The sequence below is a fragment of the Ceratotherium simum genome, chromosome 15 (assembly GCF_057802395.1).
Source record: "Ceratotherium simum simum isolate JZ-2026a chromosome 15, ASM5780239v1, whole genome shotgun sequence".
NCBI lineage: Eukaryota > Metazoa > Chordata > Mammalia > Perissodactyla > Rhinocerotidae > Ceratotherium > Ceratotherium simum.
In genome coordinates, this window is record NC_141914.1 from 30,948,799 (window position 1) to 30,976,341 (window position 27,543).

General features: G+C 38.8%; 1 protein-coding gene across 1 annotated transcript in view; it reads left to right on the forward strand.

Annotated features, from left to right (window-relative positions):
- The window catches only part of ATP13A5 (ATPase 13A5), a 110,233-nt gene extending 83,235 nt beyond the window's left edge, over positions 1 to 26,998 (forward strand). Inside the window, exons 24-30 of the mRNA XM_087439409.1 lie at positions 2,366 to 2,462; positions 4,468 to 4,540; positions 13,347 to 13,521; positions 15,904 to 16,106; positions 22,371 to 22,459; positions 24,750 to 24,830; positions 26,378 to 26,998. Of these exons, the coding sequence (XP_087295535.1) occupies positions 2,366 to 2,462; positions 4,468 to 4,540; positions 13,347 to 13,521; positions 15,904 to 16,106; positions 22,371 to 22,459; positions 24,750 to 24,830; positions 26,378 to 26,638 (979 nt within the window). The 3' untranslated portion in view covers positions 26,639 to 26,998. The remainder of the gene's footprint in view (positions 1 to 2,365; positions 2,463 to 4,467; positions 4,541 to 13,346; positions 13,522 to 15,903; positions 16,107 to 22,370; positions 22,460 to 24,749; positions 24,831 to 26,377) is intronic.
- The last annotated feature ends 545 nt before the right edge of the window (positions 26,999 to 27,543 follow it).

A 27,543-nucleotide genomic window follows, 5' to 3' on the forward strand; every position in this document is an offset into this window, starting at 1 on the left:
CCTTAACCCCCATTCATGTCATGATGACTACAAAATGAGAGTGCTCAGGACCCTCACGCTATTTCATGCTTTCCATCATCAACACAACTCATGGAGCTCTTTTTAAATAGTGTGCTTGGAAATGTGTTGGTTTAAGAATGAGACAGAGCCCACCCTGGAGGACTTGCATTCCAGTAAAGGATATAGATATAGATGGAGATAGATATAGTCACAAAACAAGGGAATCTTATGCCTGATATGTGAGAAGTGCTCAATAAATTAGCTTTAAATAAATTAACGGCCAAACAATACAGTAATTATTCTAGTAGTTCAGTGTGATAGCTCAAGCCAGAAGGGAAGGTTTCAGCAGGGGAGTTGCAACTTGAAGGACGGATAGGCCTTATGGAAACAGGAAGGAGGTGAGAGGGAATTCAGGTGGGGGAAATGAAGAGCCATATTTAGAAATGAGGTTTTAATTGGAGAATGCAGGGGCCCAAGAGCCAAATTGGGCTGGAAGGCTTCTCAGAGGGGAGTTGTGGAGGTTAAACTGAAGCACCAGGTATGGAGGCCTTGCATAGGGCATTTGAACTCCTGGACGGTTGCACAAAGTGCCGACTTGTTCCATCCAAAGGCGGTGGCATTTGAACTTCAGATGCTCTTTCTCATGCAAGTGGCCCATTGCATTTATGAATGCCATATACTGTTTTAAAATACAAGTCATAATATAAAATTTCTCTAATGACAGATGGTTTAGTAAGACATCAGGGTAGAAACTCTTCTGCCTTTATATTTCATAGATTCATAAAAATTAGATACGGCTCAGCTCTGTTGGGCTCATTTTACCCTTGCTATCATTGATACACGCTTATTCCTGAGAAAATATCCTCTAGAAGGGTGATGAGGTACAGTTTTAGATGCATAGGTCTGGATCCACAGGTTTTCATTTTTATCCTTTGAAACCTGATTGACTTGTTGTCATAGTTCAAGTCCTTTAAGGCAAGGCTCGTACCTTGTTCATTTCTGTATCTTTGCGCCTGGCACTAAGCCGGGTACATCAGAGCAGTCAATGAATGTTTGTAGAATACATAAATAAATGTGAGCTGCTTAAAATTCCTAATCATTAGGAATAGCAGTAATTTTGGAGGCCCATGCAAACACCCTTGGTGCTTTACTTAGAATGTTTCTTTGCACTTTCCTTTGAATCTGAGCGTCTTACTTTTCCTGGAAATGTACACAACTGCAGAAACAAGGATGAAATCACAAAGTTTGTGTCAGAAAATGATCCAGGCTACACACGCTTGCTCGTTCTCACCTTGTCTTCTGCTCCACCGTCTGTGTTGAAAACAAACAGCAGTGCCTCCCAGCCTGGTGCAAAACACCTGCCCAAAGCATCCTGGCCCACCTTCCACCTGAACCTTCTCATCTTGTCTGAGGCAAAGTGGCTATTACTTTGGCTTTTTAGATTTTCTTTCTCATTTCACTGTTCTGTTGACAAAGTCTTTGAGCAGTGCAGGCGTCCGTGTCACTGGGGACTGGGAATGAAGAGGATGTGGGCTGCCTCCCATATGGATTCACTTCTACCTTGACAAGAGGGGGCTGCAGGAGGAGATGTTGGCCAGGTTCCTCAGTCCTCCATTGTGCGCCACCACCTCACACTGTCTTCTTTGGCCTGTCTTAACCCTCCACCCAGCCAAGCCTCAGTTAAAGGAATAACAGCTCCAACAGAATTTTTTAAAAGGGGGAATATGTACTTTTTAAGCTGCATTTTTTACTGTTGTCTTTATCTCTCTTGATCTCCACACCAGCTCAGATTATTACCCTGGGTTCTTCCTGGAGTATTAAAGCCAACAAAATCCATTACATCTCAAATATTGGGGTCACAGCCACACTTCCTCAAATGCGAGAGCCCCCGTCCTTTGGCTTTATGTCTCTAAGGGACAGTAAAACACACACAGTTCAATTCTTGGGAAGCAAGTGTTGTCAGGATGTAATGGGTCACAGTCAAGTCAATGCTTGACATTTTGCACCTTATCATATTGTTGTATTGTGTTTATAACGTACTGTTAATCTCCTTAATTCACTCAAAGCTTGCTGAAGATGAGAACCATGACTGATTCATTTTATATCCTCTGTGACTCTTAGCATAATGCTGGTACCTCATAAACTCTAAATAAAAGTGAGTTTATGAATCAGTGAGTGAAGTCATGATTGAAGGATAAAATGAATGAGTCAATGAGTAGTTAGAAAAATAACTGAGAGGATGAATCAGTGATTAAATGAATGTAATTCAGTAGGCTATTAAAAACTGAACTCTTTTTGAAATATAAAAGAGACTGGGAGATGTGTATCCTACATAACCAGTTATTATTTTCTTTTTTTTAAACAGAGAAGGCCGAGCTGCTCTGGTTTCATCCTTTGGGGCATTTAAATACTTGACCATGTACAACCTGATCCAGTTTACTAGTACATCACTGCTCTATTGGGTATGAACCAAAATAATTTCTTCCCAGTTCTAATTGCATTTACATCCTTGGTTTATTCTGTGGAGTGTGGCTCCTACACAGGATTTAATGCTTTATAAATAAATGACATTTGTGAAAATAAATGTCTGCAATCTTGGGAACTTGTTATAACTGTGGATGAAACATGGAACTAGAAATAAGTGGATGTAGATCAGTTTTCTAGGAGTGTTGTTTTTCTTTAGAAAACCTGAGACACTTAACTTCTTTGAGCCTCTGTTTCTTCACTTGGAGTATGAAGAGAGCTTCAGAGCAGCCTAAATATAACTCAGCAGGAAATGGATCAATCTCCAACTGTGGAATATTTATGGCAAAAGACGAAGAAGAGATAAAAAGAGAGAAAAGTTGTTGAATTTGACTTTGAAGGGCTCAAAAGCTAGAAAAACTCCCATACAAGAGCTTTACTTCTGAGTCTGCCCAGAACTTACACACTTAGAGATGTCATTAGTAAAGGATTAATAATTCTTTAAAAATTAAAAAAAAGACTTTTGAAATTAAATGATAAAAATAATCATTTAGGAATTAATTAGCTGTATGGAAGAAATATGGATAGGTTGAAAATAATCTTCGTTAGTTCAGTCATAACTTGCTCCATAGCAAAATGATCCAACAGGCTCAGGGAACACGTCAGAGAGGGAGTTATTCTACTGCTTTCCTGAGACATTTGAGAGGTGAATGAGAGGACCACAAGACTGCAGCATCTGGTGGGCTGTTGCTTGCAAGGATCACACAGAGGTCTAAGGGGCAGCCGGGTAGACAGAAACAGGAACTGGATTAGGAGTCAGGAAGCCTGGATTCAAGTCCTGCCTCTGTCACTAAGAACAAATTAGGTCTTGCTCTTGGCCAAGCCTTTATCTTCCTCTGGGAAGTCAGACTGGCTGATTTCCAAAGCCCTCCACAGTTCTATGAAAGCTGCTCCTAGAATGAGAACTAAAGCTGCCTTTGAACGTTTCTCCCTGTCCCATCTCACCCTGCGTGTCTATAATTTTACAATTATAAGGGGGAAAGGATATGAAAAGGAAAGGTAAAAGAGACAGAGAAAGAATTAGAGGAGGAGAGGGACACCTAGGAACCATTTGTAGCCTCTCAAAAATATGAAAGCAGAATTTCAGTTCTAAAGTCTTCATGGATAGAGTTGGAACCATAGTCCACTCTGAGGCCATTCACTCTGATAGTCTAGATATAAATCAGACTGTACCCCAAGGACATTCACCTGGAAAATTCTGGGCCTTGGGTTCACTCTCTAAGAGACCAGAAATATTTTTCATTTGCATAAATCTCGCCTGTAATGTGCTCAGATCCAGATTATAATTTAATGCTCAGTCCTGGCTGCATAAGGTACTGCCATAGCAAGTTTCTGGAGAGTAACGAGTTGCCTTTTCTATTTAAATATTTCAACTCCATAAATGTGAACTTAAAAGAAGTTCTATGTCTACACAAACCTTAGGAAGGCAGGCATACCAGACTGAAGTCTGCCATGCACTTACTTGGGATAGGGGCACTTGTTCAGTTTGTGAAAGTGAATGGACTCCAAGAGAACTATGTTGTGAACTCCATCCAAGGATAAGGATGGAGAGAAACATCTGCTGAATGATTTGAGGCCTTCACTTCAAATTTTAAGTTTGAAGTTCCCAGTGGAACTTTCAGGCTTTACTATCTTATGTCAAAAATTCAACTGTCTACGCTGAGACTACAGCTGCCAGAATTACTGTGGCCAATGGAAGGGTGTTTCTCAACTGAATAACTCTTGTTGCTAATATGGAATTAAGTTAAGCTGGGGAAAATAGTGATCTGGTTTCATTCTACCCAGTGAGATGCTAAAGATCTTAGGTAAGTTATTTTTTTCCTAAACAGAAGAAAGAAAAAAAAAAACCAGTTGCTTCCTGACTATTTTTGAAAAGAGTATTGGTGATGATAAAAATGCTATAATGGCAGAATCAACACATATTTACTTTTCTTTCTTTTTCAGCAACTACAACTCTTTGGGAATTACCAGTATCTCATACAAGATATAGCCATTACCTTGATGATCTCTTTAACAAGTAAGCTCTTTAGCAAAGTAGACTGTTATTGTATTTATCCATGAAATTCTAGAAATGCTCATAGAAACGAGAGCCTCTGAGAAAGGCGCACCTTAACTACTAAAACCTCATTACCTATGAATATTTTTAAAGAGATTTGAGAGTAACTTGAGGTTTGAAGTTCTCAGACTTGGCATTAAAATATCTTGATAGCAAATAGGTCTTAACCTCATAAAATTGTCAATGTATTCTGAGTTCTTTGTAGGTTTGTGTGTTGTACTTAGAAAAATGTACAAGAAATCTGGAAAGAGAAATCTTTAAAACCCAAAGGTCACTTTCCATTATTCAGCTATGCTTCACATTGATGTGAAGCCAGGTTTTTGCTAGGGCTTTGATGTGTGAGAACAAATGCTAGCATTTTCTTCTAGTGGAATTCTCTCAAAAGCAAGGTGTGTCTTACAGCAGTTATTACTCATTTCCTTCCTTTGAGATGACACTGATAAAGTATTTCCTATCAAAGAACTCGGGGCTTCATACTGACTCTTAATAAGTGAGAAAGGTGACGATCTCAACAGAGAGCAAAGAAAAAGAATGACATTGTCATCTCTTTTTCCTTGTTCAACAATGAGAGTGTTATGAAAAATAACAGATAAAACATCAGGCAGTGCAGGATATTAATAACCTTGAGAATTTCACGTAGCATTGTAAAACCTGAAACTGATATTGAAGTCATTTATTATATCAACCCAATGACAAAATTTACCAGTGTCAGAGATGTAAGTAATACCAATTTTGATTCTTAGGGTTGAAATGTCTATTCACGGCCCATTGAAATATTTTTCTACATGTTATTAATATTCATATGACTGGATAATTTTGAATCAATGATATTGCTTCTGCAATGTTGGATATTTTTAAGCAATTTGTGTGATTTACTTGTAAACATGATCAATGATGCTAAAAAGAAAAAAGGGCAGCAGGAAGTTCCAAGAGCAAAGCTAACAGGCAGTAGTAGGAAGGTGAAGGCGGTGGCCATCCTCCATCAGGCCCTATGTCTGCAAACTTTGGCAAATTATTATGAAAAAAATAATTTCCTCATATGAAATGTCCTCAAAGGGTTGTGAGGATCAGATAAAATAATGCATGTAAAGTGTACAGCACAGCGCACCACACATTGTAAGTGCTCATTGCAAGATGAATAATGTCACGCTGTATTTATCCTCTTTTTCTTCTTTTAAGATGACTGGCTAACTCAATGAGCCCTTGAAAAGAATTAGACTGCGTACAAGTAGACTGTTTGATTAGAAATCCAAAAACATGAGTGGTAACCTTGCCTCAGAATTGCTAGATGACTTTGAGCAAGTTATTTTGAGCTTTTACACACTTAATTCCATGATATTGGTTATGAAATTGACTTGCATGGTGGTGGGTATACTTCACTCTTTCCCATGGCAATAGCCTGTTGACCTTCATGCCAGTTGATCACCCGATGAAACTTAGCCTCTTATCTCAGAGTGGGCTAGGTGGGAGAGTTGGGATAACTCAAGGCAGAACCATTGTTACCAGTGGGAGAAAACAGTCTCAGAAGGGATAGATCAGAAGCATAATATTCTATCAGAATGACAATACTTTTTCCATTTATTATTCGAAAAACGTGTAGCTTGTTCAGTAAATGGGCTGGACTAAGGGTAGTTTGGTGAAGATGAGAAATAGAGTCATAAACAGCTATTTTTGTTTGTTTTATACCCTCTGCCTTCAAACACTATTCATTCCCATCCCTGCAAGCTCAATCATCCCACAGGAAGATCATTTCCTGGTCAATTCCAGACATTAAAATGATCTCATCATTAGAAATGAAAAGTCCAAGTATTGTAAATTAACATTTCATGTTTTCATCCAATTCAGAGCTTTTCTTCCCCTACATCAAGCCTGACCTATGGCTTGGAGCAAGCAGTGGGAGAGAAGGCCATGGTCTCTACTTTCCTTGTGTGACCTACTCTCCAACCCTGCTTCAGGGAATATGAGATCAACAAGAGCAAAGGACTTTTTATTTAGGTGGAGCTGTTGTAGTTCTCTCCTGTCAAGTGCCTTCTAACATGGCAGGCATCTAAATTCAGGCAATTTGTATGGGGCTCACTGGTGAGTTCTTAGGTTCTTCAGAGATTCTCTGTAGATTAGTCTGGACCAGACTGCTCCCTGACATGGGTGGTGCTCTCTCCCTCTGACTCCTCAGGATTCTTTTCAGCAACTGCCTTCTAGTGGTACATACCACAAAGCCCATTTCTATTGCTGGGCACTCTAGCCCCAGCAGACTGCCCCAGTGGGCAGATTCCTTCCAAGACAGCTCTAGCCTGGCTAATTTCCATAGCTTCTACCTGACTTACCAGGTAGTAGCTTTCTCTCACTGCTGCCCCCTCTCTCTTCCTTCTGATATTGCAACAGGAGAATGAGCAAGCCAATCTTCCCCCTCAAAACCACTTCAGGTCTCTCCTAAAGTGGCTCTTAGGACGTCCCCTCATTTGGGTTGGGGTGATGCTGGGAAGGAAACCACAGTTCCTGCTGCTCCTAACAATCTCTTTAAAGAATCTCTTGATAATCTCTGTAGTTTTCTCTTATATAGTCAGTACATAGGTAATTGGGGGAAGGAGGGACACGCTTACAGTTGAAGGACTGGAGTGGATCCCTCTGAGTAGGTACAATGGAGATATGGTAATCATCTCTCTTTACATTAAATTGGCACTTACCATTCATTGCCTCAAATATGAGGCTCAGCAAAATTCCCCAGACAAAAGGAAAAACCCCATTCAACATCCCCATAGATATGTTCATCTCCTACTACATGTTAGGCACACAGGTGCCTGGGGCATAAAAAGGCTGATTGCTGAATTTTAGAGTTTAGTGGGAGGTTCACATACATGAATGAATGAAATGCAGGTCGAAAGTAGTGAGTGCCAGAAAACAACAGATGCTTTGGGAATTCAGAGAAAGGAGATATTGCTTCTGCTAATCTGGGGTGAGAGAGGAGATGGCAATGGAGAAAAGAGAGAGAGATTGCGGAGAGGTAGCATTTGCACCAAAATAGGAGGGATGGATAGATTTCAAAGATCTTTTACTAAAAGAAGAGCATTTCAAGTAGAAGGAAGCAGCATGAGCAGAGAGAGCCGATAAATACGGGGCGTGAGTTTTTCAATTTGACCACACTGTAGGGTATGTGAAAAGACACAGCAGGAGATAAAATTTGACAAGGTGAATTGGGTCAGATCACAGAGTCTTGGCTACCAGGCTGAGGACTGTGGACATTCATCTGCACACGTTTGGAGTCATTGATGATTGGACGATCCATGTAAAATCACTCTCACCAAGGCACCTAGATTTCCAGGTTCCCAGGTTAGGGCTTTTGACCTTAAGCCTGAATTAGTATGAGACAAAGACAATACCACCACGTATTTGATTTATTTGTTTACTTGTTTATCTATACACAACCTGCCTTGTTCCCACAAGATTTCAAGGCAACATACAAAGACAGCTAATAAGACAAGATACAATATATTAAAGGGAAAATCAAGGAGAAAAGTAAGATGAAGTCAGGGAAGTCAATTAAGAAAATGCACTTCTTGAAGTCCAATTTGACCCTAATAGGTATAGAAGCCATCTTGAAAGGAATTTGTTCTAGCTACATCTCTGTGGTCTTCAGTAAGACCCACTCAAATTAGATTAAGAAAATAAAGGTAAGGGGATGCTTAAGAATATAATTATAAAAAAAAAAAATCTGAGAATAGAAACCCAAAAGCACCTGGGCCTGAGGAGGGCCAGAACATTAAAGGGTGAAAAATAGAGACTGCTTTCTTTATTTCCAAGAGACCGTCTTGTCTCTTTCTTCTTCTTTCTGTTCTTACTGTTTTCATCTGATTTCTACTCATTCACCTTGCACTTGGCCCTAAATGGTTACTCTGCTATTGACTCTCCATAACTTCTAATTAGCTCAGCCTCTCAGTGTCTCACTTGCAAATCTTTTGAAGAGAAAATTTATTGACCTAACTTGAGTAAGATGCCCACCTCTAAGCCAATCATTTCTGTGAATGAATGTGGAGTCACGTAATTTAGCTCCATGTAATTCAGACAACCACCCCAAGATATGGGAGGAGGCAGTGCCCAGAGAAGGAGGCTTCAGGAGAGAATTCATCCATTATATAAACCCATCTCCTACATAAATTCCATCAGTACTTCAATGACTCCTAACCTTTTCTGGGTCTTAGTCCCCTTGGAGAATCTGATGGATGATATAGATCTTTTCACCTTAAAAATCTCAGGATGCACACTCAAAGTTTTGCATGTAGTTTAGGTAGGTTCATGAGCCTCCTGAAATTTGATTTACATGACTTGAAATGTCCATAATATAAGTAGGCCGACTATTTAGGAGAAGCACACCTACATTCTATCCGAATGATGCCGAACAATTAAAAAACAGTACTTTGAGAATAGAATTTGAAACGGTTAAGTCCTCCCGTACAGCAGACCCTGTGCGAGGTTCAGTGAAGGACAGGAAGTGGAAAGAGAGAGGATGCCTTCCCTCAGAGAGCTCCCAGTCTGCTGAGTGCGTGTGTAAACAACTAGATTTAATGCAAGGCAGCCTCACTATAGCAGCAATATGAGCAATGTGCTGTGGCAAATCAGAAGAGGGAAAGATTAATTCAGAATAAAATATACCACTTCACAGGTTTTCATCCCTCTGCACGCAATCTGATAGCATATATCATTATTGTTTTAAGGAAACCTGGACAATTCAGAAAAATTCTGACTGCTGGCAGACGATACTGCTATCCAAGCTTGTATTTCAGGGCTCATCCTTTTATCCTTTTAAATTCATGGGATCCATTCCCCTGCAATACTCTGTAGAGCAGAGAACATGGAGCTTTGCAATCAGACAGGCTTGAGTTTATATCACCACCTTGAAAATCACTAACTGTGGGTCTTCAAACAAGGAACTCTTACTTCTCTGAACCTCAGTTTCTTCACCTGTAAAATAGGAGATAAGATACCTATTTTGCACTACTTTTTAAAGAAATAAAGATTATGTTTATTAAACACTTAGCATAGCCTCTGGAACCTAGGAGGGGCCCTAAAATGCTAGTCATTATTTTTATTTTTATTTATAGCCAGGTATACAAAGTCCCTGTCAGAAAGTATTAGGAATTTCTAATACAGAAAAATTTAAAATACTCTTTATCTAAGAATTCTGTATCAATCAGCTATTGCCACAATAATGCTGCATAGCAAACCACCCCCCAAAACTCAGTGGCTTACAACACCCACTCATTGCTCTTATGTTGACTGTCATTCAGATGATCTAGGTGGGCTTAGCTGAGCCACTCTGCTTTAGGATGTAGATCAGTGGGACTTGGTCCAGGCTATGGGTTGGATTCAGGTCTGCTCCACATTTTTCATTCTGGTGCCAGGATGAATGGATAGACCTGGGCATGTTCTCTCATTGCAGATCACAGAGGGCAGAGCCAGAGAGCAAGCCAAGCCATACAAGCAGTCTGCAAACTTCTAACATCTCTTTGGCCAGAGAAAATCACACAGTAAAACCAAAATTAAGGGGAAGTAAAGTACACTCTTCCAAAATGAGGCCAATAATTCAATCTACCACTGTTCCTGTGTAAAAGAAAAGCCAGGGGCTGGCCCAGTGGTATAGTGGTTAACTTTGTGTGCTCTGCTTTGGCAGCCTGGGGTTCTCAGGTTCAGATCCCAGGCATGGACCTATGCACCGCTCATCAAGCCATGCTGTGGCAGCGTCCCGTATACAAAATAGAGGAAGATGGGCACAGATGTTAGCTCAGGGATGATCTTCCTCACCAAAAAAAAAGAAAAGAAAGGACATGCCAGAAATTCAATAAGCATCTGAGAAAGAGAAGACCAAAGAGGTGGAAGCCAGATGCACAGAGATGCAATTACACCTCTCTCCACTACCCATAGCCTCTTTATGGACTCTATGGCCACATTCTACCTTGGTTATTGGAGGTCAGAGAGAACTCCAAGCACTGCAGCGTCTGCCTTCTGCAGCCCAGAGCACAGTCTACTTGCACTCATCATCGACATTGACCACAGCCCACATTGTGTGCCCCTTCCTTGTGTGCCCATGCAATGACTTCTCACACCAACTACCCAGAGTTAGACCAAACTTCACAGGTTAAGGGCACAGCCCCCACAAGACTGCCCTCACTTCAGACACCAGCTGTAAGTTAGGGGTCTCCATGCCACCCACACTTCTGCCTAGAAGTCAGAAAAAGGAGGTTCTCAATAACCCCTCAAGTTCAGTAATTCATAGCAACAACTCACAGAACTCAGGGAAGTGCTATAATATGATTATAATTTTATTATAATAAAAAGATACAAATCAGAACCGGCCAAAGGGAGAGACACATAAGGCAAGGTCTGGGAGAGTCCCAAACATAACATTTCCATTGTCCTCTCCCTGGGGAGGCAGTTTGCGTCACTCTCCTGGTACATCAGTGTGTGACAATATGAAGAGTATTGCCAAACAGGGAAGCTCAACTGAGCTTTGGTGTCTGGAGTTTTTATTGGGGTTTCATTATGTCGGCATGATTGACTGAATCATCATCCATGAGGTTGAACTCAATCTCTAGCTCTCCTCCTCTCCATGAAGGTCAGGCTGATATCACGTGGCTCAAAGCCTCAACCCTCTAATCACACAGTTGGTCTTTTTGGCATGACCAGCCTCCCATCCTGAGCCATCTCTTTAGCACAAACTTTCTTCAGGCCCAGCATCAGTCATCTTGTTACTTTAAACTATCAGAGCCCATCACAAATAATGAAGACACTCTATCAACTCAGGAAAAATCAAGGATTTAGAGAATACATCCCAGAAGCTGGGGATAAAAGCCAGCCAAATTCTAGTGGCCGGCCCTCTGGCCTAGTGGTTAAGTTCGGTGCGCTCTGCTTCAGTGGTCCAGGTTCGGTTCCGGGGTGTGGACCTACACCACTTGTCGGTGGCTGTGTTGTGGAGGCAATTCACATACAAAATAGAGGAAGACTGGCACAGATGTTAGCTCAGGGTGAATCTTCCTCAGCAAAAAAAAAAAAGAGAAAAGCCAGCCAAATTCTTTGTTCCAGGGGTTTAGAGGTAACCTCCCAGGAACCTGGGACAAGGGCCAGCCAAATTCTTTATTACACACACTGTCTGTGTCTTCCATTGGACTTCAAGCTCTTTGACAGCAGATAAGATGTCCTTCTCGTCTCTGCATACCCCACAGCCTCTTGACCAAGACCCTTCTGGGGAAATCTTGATGAAATTGGTAAAGGTAAAGTCTTAGATAGTCATAGAGCTTTAGAATAAATGAGTTGGAAGAGTCTTTGGAGACCATTTAGACATTCCAACACATTCATTTTATACATGAGAAAATGAAGGACAAAAGAGTTTACATGATTACCCCAGAACACACACTCAGCAAACTGAAGATGTACTTTGGAGTTTTATTACCCCAAACTGGACACCCACTCCCCACCACCCTGCCCCTACATGCATGAACACAAACCTAAGCATACACACCCTACTTTCTTCCTTATATCAAAGAAACCAGTGATAAGCTGTGAAAAGAGAAGAGGTGACAGATATGAAGACAAGAACTGAAACATGACTATGATGTAAACCTGTAAATGTGGTGTATCTAATTCCTGACCTTCCCATGCTTCTTTCCTGCTCTGCCCTAAGAAGTCAAGTACATTCCATTTTCATCAGCCTGTTAGAATATATGGCTTCTAAGAAGAATGTAGTCATTTGTTTGTTGTTGTCCTGTTTAATCTTTGCTCACTCCAACCCTTTAAATTAAAAAAAATAATAAATCCTAGGATCAAAAATATATATTCTAACACTCTCATCTGGAAGCAAGATTTTTTTATGAATTCTTTTTCCTAACCAAGTCTAATGCTCTAGCAGTTGTCCATTTACACACTTATCCAGGAGGGAACAGAGCACACGTCTAGCATCTGTCCTGGTGTGCTAAACTGCTCAGAGAAGGCTGGCTGAATGAATAATAGAGTTAACTTTTTTTAAAAAAAATTTCCCAGCACATGAAGATTAGTCTACTAGATGCCTCCTTACTCTCCTCATCTTAACTCTCTACTTTCTCATTGTCACTGAGATAAATAATACTGCTTATCCATATGGAAGGCCATCTTCCTCTTTTACACATCATTCCTGGTCAGTCTGGTTGTGGGGAAAATATTTGTATCATGCAATATCATAAATATTTTAACTATAGAACTTTTAACCATTACTTTTCATTTCTTTTTTTTTTTTTTTTTTGTGAGGAAGATCAGCCCTGAGCTAACATCCATGCTAATCCTCCTCTTTTTGCTGAGAAAGACCGGCTCTGAGCTAACATCTATTGCCAATCCTCTTCCTTTTTTTTTTGTTCCCCAAAGCCCCACAAGATAGTTGTATGTCACAGTTGCACTTCCTTCTAGTTGCTGTATGTGGGACGCGGCCTCAGCATGGCCAGAAAAGCGGTGCCTCAGTGCGCGCCTGGGATCCGAACCCGGGCCGCCAGTAGCAGAGCGCGCGCACTTAACCGCTAAGCCACGGGCCAGCCCATTACTTTTCATTTCTGAAGGTGAAACTAAAGCATGGAAGAGGCAAAGGCTGGTAGTGTTGGATATGTAGCTAGGCAATGAGCTTATCTGGATGTAAACCCTCAGTTCATGTTTGCTGAGTCTGAACCCTCAGGCAAGACTTAAGATAATAAAGATCTCAATCTTTTATTCTCAACAATGAAATTGTAATGGGAAAAATGCATTTATCTTTCAGTGAGTTCAACTCATGCCTACCCAAAACTGGCTCCATACCGCCCAGCAGGACATCTCCTCTCTCCTCCTCTGCTGCTCTCAGTCTTTCTGAATGTCTGTTTCACCTGCATAGTGCAGCTCTGTGCATTTCTCTGTGTGAAGCAGCAGCCCTGGTATTGTGAAGTCTACAGATACAGGTAAAGTTCAGTGCTTAGTTTTCCTTTCTGAAGATGATACAGTTAGAACCCAATGACATTGTGCAACTTGGTTTGAATATATACCCTCAAATTTTAATTAACAAAAGTTGTGTCTCCACACCGCGAAACACTGATGATGGGGTAGAACACAGAACACAGTTAATGGGTGGAGTCCTGAGGTGAGCCATGTGAAGTGGGTGGGAAGAGATCTTCACACTGGTTGTTGATGTATAGATCTAACAGCTATTTGACTGAATGAATGTATTCATTCCTGATGGTTGGGATATCCTATAGAGCAGGGGTCAGCAAACATTTCTTGTAGAGGACCAGGTAGTAAATATTTTAGGTGTTGTGAGCTGGATGGTCTCTGTTGCAACTACTCAACTCTACCATTGTTATGAAAAAGCAGCCATCGACAATATGTAAACAAGTGGGTGTGACTGTATTCCAATAAAACTTTGTTTACAAAAACAGGGGTGAGTCAGATTTGGCCTATGGGCTGTAGTTAGCTGGCCCCTGATGTACAAAAGAAATTTGCTTAAATTAGTTTGGATTTTTCAAATGAATGTTAAAATTAAAATGTTAGTTGATGGTATCATTTTTCTGATTGAATTGAACAGTAGAATCAGAGCAAGTCTCTTCACCTCCCCAGGCTTTGATTTCTTTGACTATAAATTAAGGGTAAGATGAGGGGAACTGTACTATAAATGTTCAAACTTTATCTTTTCTGACAAAGCTTGCCTGACCTCCACAAGGAAAGGCCGGAAAAGAGCCGCTCTTTTTGAAGTTGGGCTTGTACAAACTCCCCCTCACTCCACTGTGATCCTGAAGGCATCAGAACCCCAGGAATCAGTGAAAGACAGATCGAAAACTACCAAATGATGTCTAAGATGTCACTTAGACCCAAAATTCAGCAATTCAAGTTATTACTTGGAATATAGAATTCATTTTTGTTTCAAAAGCAGATTTTTCCCCAAATTGGAGTGCATATATTCAGAGAAGTAAAGTTCTAATTGAATCTAGATGACAACATGGTGTGGCCAAAAGAGTAAGGATGGATGGGCAGCCTCCATCACTAACCAGCCAAGCCATACTAGCCCTAGAATTTCTCATCTGCAATGTAAGTATATTGGATTAGATACATTTTGGTGTTAAACTCTATAATTCAAGCCTTCTAGTCTATCTGTCCCCTTTGTGCAAGAACAGTTACTGATTTTTTCATTAATATATTCAGCAAACATTAATTGAACATCTACTATATGCAAAGCACATTTTGGGACGCCAGGGAGCCAAGGATAACAAGACTTAAGTCTTGCATTTGAGTTCACAATTGAGAAATGCATTTCATCTAGAAACGTTATAATAGTAGTAAAAAGTTTGAAGCTGAATGAGAAAGCTGATTTGTGCGTTTGATTATTGAAAAAAATGAATATTGCAAACAGATCAATCAGGACTTGGAAAGCCCGTATCTGAAATAAATATTTTTCTAAGAAAATATTATGTGGCATTGCTCGGCTAGGTGCTAAGGATTTGTTATAAATTTAAGTAAAACAGAAAAATAAAACCAAAAGAAAAATCCCACATTCAAGGAACTCTCATCCCAGGAGTGGAAAATAAAAATATATGAATGAATAATTACAGAACAATAAGCTAAATGCAGCTCTGGGGGAGGAAAGGGGGACACTAGTTACACTTGCCAGCAAACGTAAAGATGTTTCAGATGCAGTGAAGTTAGAGGGAACAGCATGTCTGACCCCAGAAGTGTGCAAATTGTGATATTTGGAGAACAGGGAATATTCCTATATGTCTGGAATTTAAGTAGCCTGGGAGGACTGGGCAAAAGATAAGGCGGGAAAGGGAGATTGAGACCAGAGTGTGAAGGTCTCCTGGGCCTGCCTGAGAAGTTTGAACGTAATTTATTAGCAAAACAGAGCCATAGCCACTCATAAGCAGGAGAGTGTCATGTTCAGATCCTCAGGAAGAGCCTTTGATTGTGTGAGGAGAGTGGTTTAGAGTAGGCAGATTCAAACTCAGGACTCAATTCAGGGGGCTTACATTAGTCCACGAGAGAGAAAACACCACACATACACACACAGTTCATTTACTTTGAATTGAAAGGAATTCCACAGAAACTTGTCATACAGCCCCTTTCAAGACATGTCACTTGTTCTAAATGCAATGCTGGGTGAAGAACAGTCTCGACTTCCTCTGAATTTTTTTTCTGCTTTGTCATTGCAAGAGGTGAACAAAATATGTCTTGGTAGTCACCGGTTGGGACAGTTGGAAAGCTGAGGTCCCATGGTAGTGATTAACTATTTTTTTTCCACCAGCTGGATAAAAATAGAATGCAAAGTCCCATAAACACTGCTGATTCTTTTGTAGTAAGTGCTTTCTGGACAACCAAAGTAATTTCTCCACAAATGTGAGTTTGGAAAGAGACTGGACTGGAAATGCAACTCTGAATCCTGGTTCAATTTTAAGTTTTGAGAGCACCACACTGTGGCCCATCACCAACTTCAACTTTATCACACTAGCGTTTGTCTTCTCTAAGGGAAAGCCCTTTCGAAAACCTATCTACACAAACTGTAAGTATTTGAAGTTTAATTTTCCTTTTTGAATATTTTTTCCACTCTCCCACCCTCCCTAGAATTGCAACTCACTGGTGAAGTGACTGGCTGAGAAGGAAACGATTGCATTACTCTAAAATTGAGTCCTGAATGGTCTTTTCATAGGTGGTAGAACTGTTAGGCAGAAACCTGCACATTTGCAGAAAAGTACATGCATTATTGAATGGTCACATGAGTCCTGTCCGATTGTGAGTCATCAAGAATGATTTTAAGCACGTACATAGATGTCAAGATATTTTATAAAAAATGTCTAACCAATTCAAATACAACTTGACCTCTTAGTAACTTAATAACATTGGTCAAGTGACTGTAATCATTCTGTGCATTTCTTTGACCCCAGTGAGGGTAAACTTATTTTCATGTTATTGGCCATTTCTTCTTCTTTGAATTATCTATTTACATTTTTTATCCATTTTTTTCTATGGGCTTCCTGTTATATTTCTTATTTATTTATATGAGCCAATTATTCCTTTCTGACTTTTTTCCATTGCCTTTATGCACAGAGAGTTTATTCTTATTACAAAATCAGGTAATCACTTAGTTTCTTTTATTTCTTTTAATGCTTTTTGAATCTAATGTTAATTTTGGCATGTAGTCTGAGGTAGACATCAAACTAGTTTATCCAACTAGTCACTAGTTTTCCCAGCAGATTTTATTATTCAATATTCCTTTTGGTCATTTATTCCTCAACTGAATGTAATGTCACTTTTATCACACCTATATTCATGTATATTAATGGTTTTCTTATATACATAGTTTATATTGTATGTTTTTGTATTATATATATTATATACTTATATATTAATTTATATATAATTAGTTTATAGACCATCTTTTCCATTTCATTGATATGCCAGCCTATTCTTTTTTTTTTTTTTTTTGATGAGGATGATTGGCCCTGAGCTAACGTCTGTTGCCAATCTTCCTTTTTTTTCACTTGAGGAAGATTGTCCCTGAGCTAACACCTGTACCAATCTTCCTCTATTTTGTATGTGGGATGCTGCCACAGAATGGCTTGATGAGCAGTGTGTAGGTCCGCGCCCGGGATTCGAACCCGCAAACCCCAGGCCACGGAAATGGAATGTGTGAACTTAACCACTACACGACCTGGCCAGCCCCCAGCCTATTCTTGATCTACCACTATGCTTTAAAAATTACAGTTTTATAATAAGTTTTAATAAGTAGTAAGATTGGAGTATTGCTCATAACTCGTCATTTTTCAAAAATTTCTTACTTTTCTTTCTTATTCATTTTACCAGATAAACTCTAGGATAAATTGTCAGGCTTTTGAAAAAATCAGCTTTGGGATTTTGATACTTTGGGAAAAATTTATTTGTTTACAGAATTTAGTCTTCACGTTTAAGAACAAGTCACAACTCTCGATTTATTCATGCTTTCTTTTATGTCTCTTAGTAAATATTTGTAGTTTTCTCCTGCACATTTATTTAAGAAACTAATTTTATGTTTTTTGTATTTTTATTTATATTGTGAATGACTTTTTCCCATTTTGTTTTCCTACCTGGTTATCACTAATACATGTAAAAGCTTTAATGCTGTTTACATTTATTTTCTATCCAGAACCCTTTCTGAACTTTTTAATCATTGATTCTTGAGTGTTCTAGAAAGATAATTATTAACGTCTGCAAGCAATAATATTCTTTTTTCCTTTCCAATAGCTAAAATGCCCATTTATATTTTCTGTCTTAGTATATAGTCCAGAATTTCCAGGACAATGTTAAATAATAATGGTAACAGCAAACAATTCTACATCTTAATGAAAATACTTCCAATAGTTTTTACTTGTAAATTTGATTTTGAATATTGGTTTAAGGCAGGCTGCATCATGTAAAGAAAACAAACTTCTATTTCCAGTAAATTAAGAGTATGTTTTAAAATCAAGAATGGGAGACGTATTTCATCAAATGCCTTCCCATCACCTACTGAGATGATTATACTTTCTTCTCCTTTGACCTATTGCTAGAATGTGTTATATTATAAACTTATTATTAAATCATCCTCACACCAGCCCTGGTGGTCTAGTGGTTAAGATTCAGTGTTCTCAATGGTGCAACCTAGGTTCATGTCCTGGTCAGGGAACCACACCACCCGTCTGTTGGTGTCATACCGTGGTGACTGTGTGTTGCTGTGATGCTGAAAGCTACGCCACTGGTATTTCAAATACCAGCAGGGTCACCTGTGGTGGACAGGTTTCAGTGGAGCTTCTGGATTAGACAGACTAGGAAGTAGGACCTGGCCACCCACTTCTGAAAAAACTGACCATGAAAACCCTGTGAATATCAGCAGAGCACTGTCTGATAGAGCACTGGAAGGTGAGATGATGGCGCAAAAAAGACCCCGCAGGATTCCACTCTGCTGTGCACAGGGTCACTAGGAGTCAGCACTAACAACAAAAAAAAATCAACTTCATTTTCTTGAGCAAACCCTACTTATTTGTGGTGGATAATACTTTTCCTGAATTGAATTTTATACTTTTTTAATATCTACATTTTATATGAGATTGGTCTGAAATTTTTTGTATAGTGTTTCCTTAGGTTTGGGTATTAGACTTGAAAACTCTGTGACTTTTTATTTCCTCTGAAAAATATTTTATAGATAGAAATGGTCTATTCCTCAACAATTTGCATGAACCCAGTGAAATCATCTGGTTGCAAATACTTCTTTTGAAAGAATTAGTTTTTAAAGGATTGATTTAGATTATCCTCTTTTAAAACTGTTTTTTAAAATAATTTTTTTGCCTACATAATTCCTTTTCTTTGAGATTATCAAGCCTTAGCATAGTATTTTGGGTGGTATTTTCTTATAATTTTTAATGCCTTCTACAACTCTTTTAATATTTTCTCATCCTAACTAGTTTTATGTGTTATTTTTCATTTATTTTTTCCAGAAATGTATTTTTAGTGATTTTTAAAGAACCACCTCTCAGATTTAATAATTCTATATGCTTTCTATTTTCTAATTTGTGAATTTTTGCTTTTCCCATTCTTTTTATTTTCTCTGATAATTTTTTTTAACATTTGAATTGACGTTATAATTTATGTATTCTCTTCTATTCTTGTGAAGTTAGAAAAGCATTCAAGACCAATGATTGTAGTTTGGGTTACATTCTTTACATTTTCATATGCCTCCAACTATGGCTGAATTTTCTCTTTGATTCACTAGTTTTCAGAATAGTGATTTTTAATTTTCAAGTGGGAAGGGATTTTATTTTCATTCTCCTACTATTCTTTTTCTTAATAGCTTACCAACAGACTTGATTTCCTTTTTGATTCAACAGATTTTTAGGATTTTGTTTTAATTTGTATGTTGGGAGGGAGTTTTCATTTGAATTTGGTTAATAATTTCTGGTTTTATTGTCATGATCAGAGAATCCAGTCTGTAAAATTTCTGCTTTGTAGAATTTACTACAGTTTTATACATCACACGGCAGAAACTCTAATTTTCTAAATAAGTCATAGATATCAGGAAAGGAAACCTCATTCCTATTCCTAAATTAGAAATGTATATTTACTGTATTAAACCAGTTTTAGCAATTATGTTATTCATATTATCTCTGTTCTCATCTCCTCCCTTTTTTTTGTATAGCTATTTTGTCAAAGGTTTTGAGAGCATGCTAAGATCTTCCTTTAACTTATATTTTCTATAAACTTCTTCCCGAATTTTTTAATAATTTTTCTGAATTTTGATACATTTGATAATGCCCTTGGCTCTTGTCACATCTTGTTTTATGTTTTAAAGTTAATCTGTTATGTCCTTTTTTTTAATTGTAAACATATTTTACAAGGAGGATATATTACATTGGCTAGGACTTTAATTTGAAGAGTAGCTACAAAGTCCTTTTACATAAGTTGAGTTAATTAGAGCTGGATTAGTTACATCATAGCGACTTACAGCTTGTGAGTAAACTCAAATCCTTATTCAAACATAACTGATAATTTTAAGTGAAAAAAGATTTATAGGCAAATATTCTAACAAATATAATCTTATAATAAATCACATACTCTCAAGGTTACACGTCAAAAGCCCTTGGAACTACTGTTAAAATATACAAGCAATTTTATTTTGATATAAGAGGAAAGTCTTTACCCTTCTTAACAGCCTTTGACAGAAGCTCAACTTTATGAAGATGAGGTATAGAAAAAGTACAGATTACATTTTTGTGGAAACAAGTGTGGATATCCACTAACCCTTTCCTCATCTGAAAATAATCTGTAATGGCTTGTCCAGGACTTGTCTTCCAAAATCACCTGTTCAAACAGAGCCCCATTCTTGCAAGTTTCCTCATCAATAACAACTAACCAAGGAGAGCAACCTACACTTTAGTTCTTCATTACGTTTTCCAATCAAAGCTGAATTAAAGAAGAGAGCCTTATAATTTTGTTTCCACACAGCTCATTTGTGCACTAGCCTAGCCTACTTTTCAGATCATTAGGCTGAAGACAGTGTGATGTACACAGCACTCAGCCCAGCCACTAGTGAGTACCAGACCTTCATCAGGCTGGACATTTGGAGCATCATCTACTTTCTAGCATCTGGGTCCCTGGAACTTGGAAACAACGAAGTAAATGAAAAATCCACCCCGGCGTCTCCTGGGGTCTTCTTATCACCACGCTGCTAAGATTGCTTTACTTCGGCAGATGCAGCTCCTGCTTTTCTTCTCTCGGCCTCATACCCTCCCAAGCAAGCCTGGGTACTCTTCTGGGAGGTGCAGCATTCAGCTGTATATGTAAAGTGAGCCATGGATGAACATGAGGGCAGGCGTAGGTGAGCGAGGGTGAAAACAGCTCTGGTGGCTTCCAAAAATAGCGCCTTCTGGAGGGGCAATTGCCTCTGATTTCTGGTTGGTATCGACCTATATAGATTTGGGGGCCAGTAGACAATAAACACTGGAATAAATGAAGTAGAGAGAGTATAAGAGAAAACCTAGTTTGTTTGTTTGTTTATAAATTTCAAGGATTGTAAGAATCATTTATATCATGGCAACCTTGATTAAATACTATTGTTTTGGCCTGAAGATGCTAATCCTATCATAAAGCATTATAAGGTGCCATCTACAAAGTGCCTGAAAGCTGTGATGGACACAGGAGTGGACGGGGTTGGGGGAGAAGAACAGGGATGATGGCACAGTGCATCCTGGGCAGTTTAGCTCCCAAAGTAAAGTAATTTGGGAAGGTTGGAAAGAAAGAAGCCAGCAGATGTGCATGCTAGTTTCTCACATACTCTTTAATTCAGAGTCCCAGAGAAGCAGCTACAAAGTCACTTTCAAGTGATTACAGTCTAGTTGGTACATACATGAAGATCAGGCAAAGCAGAGAGTTATATAAACCATTGCCTATTCCTTTAATGAAAACAAAGAACAAAAGTAATAGTAATCTAAATTTGAAGAAAGGAACTAGCTAAACAAAGTGGGATACATATATATCTCCACATCTGTATTATTGGTAGTAAATCTGATGTTAGTCCCACTCAAAAAAAAAAAAAAAAACCATATGAAATAAAACTTTGTAGGGGAGGACTAAGGACTTTTTAAAGAGAAAGTGGCATTTTAACTGGGCTTTTTAAAAAAAATTGGAATGTGCCAGGACAGGAAGAATATCGTGTACACAGGGTGCTGTGTGAACAAAGGCACAGGAGGTGGAAGGTGTTGGGCCTCTGTGGAAGCAGCAGGTCTGTGGTTTAACTTTCCTATGGTACATAAGGAAGAACAATCAGAGGTCAGTTTAGAAAGGCTGATTGGCACCAGATTGTGGAAGGCCTTGAATGTCAATCAAAGACCTTTATTCTCTGGGCAACAAAGAAGAATGGGATGCTGCCAAGAGGATTGACTGTTTATCTGTGCATGCACGACTCACTTGACACATGGTGACAAAGCACCAGGGCCTCTCTGGTGACCATTTACATGAACTGGTCACTGCAGTATGTCCCAGCTGTGCAGGACTCCTCAGTTTAGGCAGTTCCTTTATGGAGTTGACTATAATGCATTTGATTAGCAGCTTTCTACACCTAGCCTTTCAAGGGAAGATTTTAAGACGTTACCTTTGTCTTGTAAGCATTAGAACATATTTTAAAACATATGAGGAGATATCAAAACATCTGAAGATGTGTCCAGTATTTGCCCAACAGAGATATTTGATTCTGCAATGTGTGCCAAATTACCTGAAACGTCCCTTTAGCATCTGAAAATAATGTTTGATGTTTCTTTAGATACATTCTCACTTCTGCTGCTATCTGACGTGAGCTTCATAATTTTCCTTCTGTTTTCTGATTTTCAAAATGTATACCATAGAATGGAGGTAAGTGGTATTCATTGCATGTCTGGCGTGACTCACATGTGCAATGCGATCATATTTGAATTGTAATTTGCAAATCAGTTATTAACATATTCTCTCCGACCACTGAATATTGTGAGGCTATTCCTGCTTGCTGGAAGGCCAAATAACATATCTGGATCTCACATATGCTAGCCTCTGATTATTTTCGTATTATTAGTATCATCAGTTGGGTACATTTATCCTGTTGACACTTGAAATGCTATGTTTGAATACTTCGTTCTTCTATGTTATACTAATACAATAAAACTGATGCATTGATACAATAGTTAGTTCTTCAAGTTTAATATTTTTAAACATATAGATGAAATGTTTTATAAGGTACTTGTGACAACTAAGAAAAAGTAGACACATAGGCCAATCATTTTCTGTCAGACATTGACTGCAGGGAGTTTTATTTCAAAGGACATTACTTGATCCAGGGTGCACTGGGTTAAAATTAAATTTATTAAGAGATTATTCAACCCATTCTTGGACCCAGCATTGTGAGAGAAATAAAATAAAGAGAAGGATTGACTCTGGACTTCCAATTTATAGTTTTGTTGTGAAGATAAGCCATACCCATGTGAAATGATGGCATGGCCACTTGAGGCCATCCATGCTTGAAGACAATGTAAAGCTAGAGAGAAATAGGAAAAACATAGAAAAAAGGAGCTCTCACTGGGGCCTGTGGCTGTCATGGAAGGCTTCATTGAGGACATGCAACTTGATCTAGGTCCAAAAGGATAGGCTAGATTTTGCTAGGGAGGAGGTAGGGATATTCCCATCTAGGACAAGCAGAGAGGCTGAAAGAGTCTCTTTTATCTTGGAAACGCAAAAGAATTTAGGGCAGCAGACATAAAAATCAAAAGCAAAGCTTGTTTCATAGAATACCTGGAAGCTTGGCTAGGAAGGAGACAGTATGCTGTGGAGTGTGAGGAAGGCATGGGTGGATGAAAGCAGCCAGGGAAGTTTGAACTTCACACTGAGAGCAACGAGGAGTCGTTAAAGATATCTGAGCAGGTTTTTCAGCAGGGTATTTAAGACAGATTAATTAGATGATGGCAGGAAAGCTATCTGTGAGGGCAGAGAGGCTGTGGAGAGAGAAGCAGTTAGGAAATGAAGACCTAGACCATTCAGTCATTTATGAAACATTATGAAGCTCCAGGGTGTGCTTGGCATTGTGCTTACAAAGATGAGTAAGATGTGGTCACTGCTCTCAAGTAGCTCAGAAGCTAGGAGGGAAGACTGTCACAGAAGCAAATAATTCCAAAGCAGTATGACAGGTGCCTTCCAGGCCAAGTGATGGAGAAGAGATCAGGGAGGGAAAGCGCCAGGTTTGCCGCTGTGAACTGACCCACTGCCACATCTTAGAGCCTTCTGCAGACAACTCTTGCACCCCGTGTGCTGTATTTCACAACCCTGAGAAAGGCAGTTGCCACTTGGCGGAAAAAATGACAAAAGTGTTACTTTGAAATAACCCATCTCAGAATAGGGATGAGAATTAAAGGTGAGCATTTAGACACTGTGCAGGCTCCTCGAGGCATCTCTGTCCCCTATACAGTCATCCATATTCTACCCCTTGGGGTCAGTAAGGGGGCAGCGTAACTATTCTTTTGCTGAGGATACAGCCATGGGAAGTTGTGGCTCTCATATCTATTAAATGAATGTATTTGGTGGTCAATATGTACCCTTTAATCCTTAAAAGGAGGTGGGTTGGATGGTTTAAACTTTCATCAAGCCGTTAATCTAGGGCAGGGAAGATTTTTTCAGAAAATTTTCATCTCGTTTAAGTAAAAATAAACTTGAACCTCTGTCCCCTTACATATACCCATACGTCAATTTTATTGAAAGAATGAATTCCAAGCAGATTTTGCTCTGAGAGAATTAGAAGTAATAATATCATTAGATGAATGATTTAATCTTACACCCTCTTCCTGTCTATCTGAAAAGATGAAAGTGACGAGAGACACACAGGCTCCCAAGTGTCCAGTCTCACATCTGTGACCTGGGGCACATTTACTCCATATCTGTCGTCAGGCACTAGAGGGCGCACAGGCCAGGAGCAGTCAGTTCTTTGAATTCTAGCTCCGCCATTCATTTATTTGATTTGAGTCCCTGGTCAAAGTACTGACCTTCTCTTCTGTAAAGTGGAGAAAGTAACGCCTACCCTCCAAGCTCAGAGAGTTGTTACAAATGTATAAATTAAATAATTAATATGTTTTTTTCCAAGTGGAAGCTATGCAAAGTATAACGGTGGTATATTTTTTAACAGATCATCCCAACTGTGACATCGTGGAGGGTTTTGATTTTGGTGGCAGCCCTCACCCAGTTCTGTGTGGCCTTCTTTGTAGAGGTAAAGTAATTTCTATATAGCTCCTATTACTTTTCTAGAGAGAGAAACAAATAAAGGGTCTCGTGCTCAACAGATGCTCATTTCTTAGAGCCACTGCTTTTGCCCCAAAAGAGATAGTTACTAAGGATTTGTAAAAACTATACATATTCTCTTTAGGGAAATTCCTTGGAGAATGATTTAAAATTCTTTGAAGGATGCATAGGAATGCTCTCAGTATCTGTAGCGTAGAAACCAAAACACCAAATTAAGTCTAATTTTGCCTCACATGAAGGCATTGTATTGTACTCTTCTAGTATTCTCAATAATTTAGTAGAGACTAGACTGGGTGACCTTCCAACTCTAAAATTCAATCAGACCTTTTAGAGTGAAGAACTGTCTTCAGGAGGGCTTTCTTAATTAAGAGAGTAGGGAAACCATTGTTCATTCTAGTCATTTTTTACCTTGGAAGGTTTTCCCTTAGAACATGTCTCTTCTACTCAGTGTCACTAAATGACTTTACCTCCTCAGTGAAAGGCTCGGGTACTATTTTTTTTAAGGGACAGTTGGAAAAAAAGATTCATGTACTGTAAGTTCCTCGGGAAAAGGGATCAACCAAATTAAAATATATATATTTACACAAATATCTTATTGTATACAATGAGCATAAATTTATCACTCTTTAACTGAGGAATTCCATTTTTGAGACTATATTTTTTTAAAAAATGACCCCAAAGGAGAGAAAAAAACCTACAAGGTATTCATACTACAAGGTATTCATCTACAATGGTATTATCTACAACGGATTAATTATACATTACAATGACAATGTACACTAAAATTAATTGTACATTACAATGTACAAGGTATTATCTGCAATGGTAAAATATTAGACTTGACTCAAGTGTCCAAAAGTAGAGATGCTATTTAAATACATAGTTATACAGCAATTTGGAGAAATGTTATACAACTATTAAAAATGATTATTAAGAAGACTATAGCCACAAATTGTATATGACAGAAAGTCTGGGATAAACAAAAGTGGAATGCAAAATGTGACCAACTCTATTATTATAAATGTGTAAAAATTGTGTGTGCCTGTGAAGATGGAAAACAAGAGAACTTCCAAAATGGAAAGCAAAACCCATTTGATTTCTAGAGTTCATCCATTCATTCTACAAACCATTATTTGGCACCTTCTATGTGGCATGCGGCACGTAGCAGTGATTTTTTTTTTTCTTTTCTTGGTTTTGAGTATATATTATCATTTCAGTCTGGCAGTAAAATAATTCCAAGTGAATCACCAGCCAGGATTTAACTAGGAAATCTGTGGAAATGAAAGCCTGTAAGCTTTGGGCAGATTTCTGTGAACACGAGCACGCTCTCGCTCTCAAGGGAAAGAACCCCAGGAGCTGCTAGACTTCCTGGGGACTGTAGGGAGAAGTTGCCAGAAGCAGCAGCAATAGGCACATCCCTGAGGAGGGCCTAGGGGAATAGGGAGCGGTGGTGAGCCACTTGGCTGTGGGGGCCATGGATGATGGTTTGATTGTCTTTTCCACTTGATTTTCCAGGATGCCGTCCTTCAAAATCGAAAGCTCTGGCTATTGATCAAGAAAAAATTTGGATTCTATTCTAAAAGTCAATATAAGAACTGGCAAAAAAAGCTGGCGGAAGACTCAGGCTGGCCTCCCACGAACAGGACAGATTATGCAGGGGATGGCAGAAATGGATTCTACATCAACCGAGGCTATGAAGTCCCTGAACAGATTCCAAGAGAAAAGCTCGAAGTGGGAGGCCAAACCACAGAACAGCATTTTTGGACCAGACTGTAATCAAAATTGTTATCGGACACACTTCACACCATCCTCTTTTTCTCCAGACACTGAAACACTGTGGAGTGGTGATGATAATCTACTCTTATCTTTTCTGTCTCCATCTGAGGAGTCAAAGCTCATTTCTCCGTGTATCGAGCCTTGCACCGAAGGGCCTTAAATATGCTTATTTTGACTGTATCTTCTACCACTGAGGAAAAAAAATACATTTCCTGGATTATCATTTTTTTCTAGTAAACTTTTTTCACATTACATAGCATTATCCTGGTTAAAATGTACAACTTTTCTCCCTAGTGAAATTAGTAGTATGAACATTAATAGAAAAAAGGAAAATCGAAGAGTTTGATCTTTGAAAATTTCACCAATGTATTTTTATTTTCATCTACAGAAATAAAAGAACTTGGGGAAAAAAAAACCTTCTCTTGATAGATTGTCCCAAGTTTACTTAAGCTTACATTCATTTGTGAAGAACATTTATGTACATATCTTTTTCCAAGGTTACAAAATTCCTCTTTTTGCTTCTTTTGTATGGTTTTAATAGAGATATAAGAATTGACATTTACTTCAGAAAATTCAACTCTAACTGTAGTAAGTGTGGAAGTGGAGAATGATGGAAGTTTCTGTTAATTGCATATAATCTTGTCTTGGGCACAGCTACATATAAGCAAACTCCACCGAGGTTGGTATCTCCCAAAGTATATTGCTTGGGGCCAGTGAGATAGAAGGTCCAGAGTAGATCAGAAAGGTAATGAAATGAACTGTTAAAAATGTATGTTTCACTTAAAGAAGATGACACTTTTATTTACTCTTTATTACTGACAGATGAAAACCTCAAGTTCTAACTCTAAAAGTTGGCCCAAACTCAGCATTGCTCATCTTACAAAACAATGCAAGGGAAGGGACCC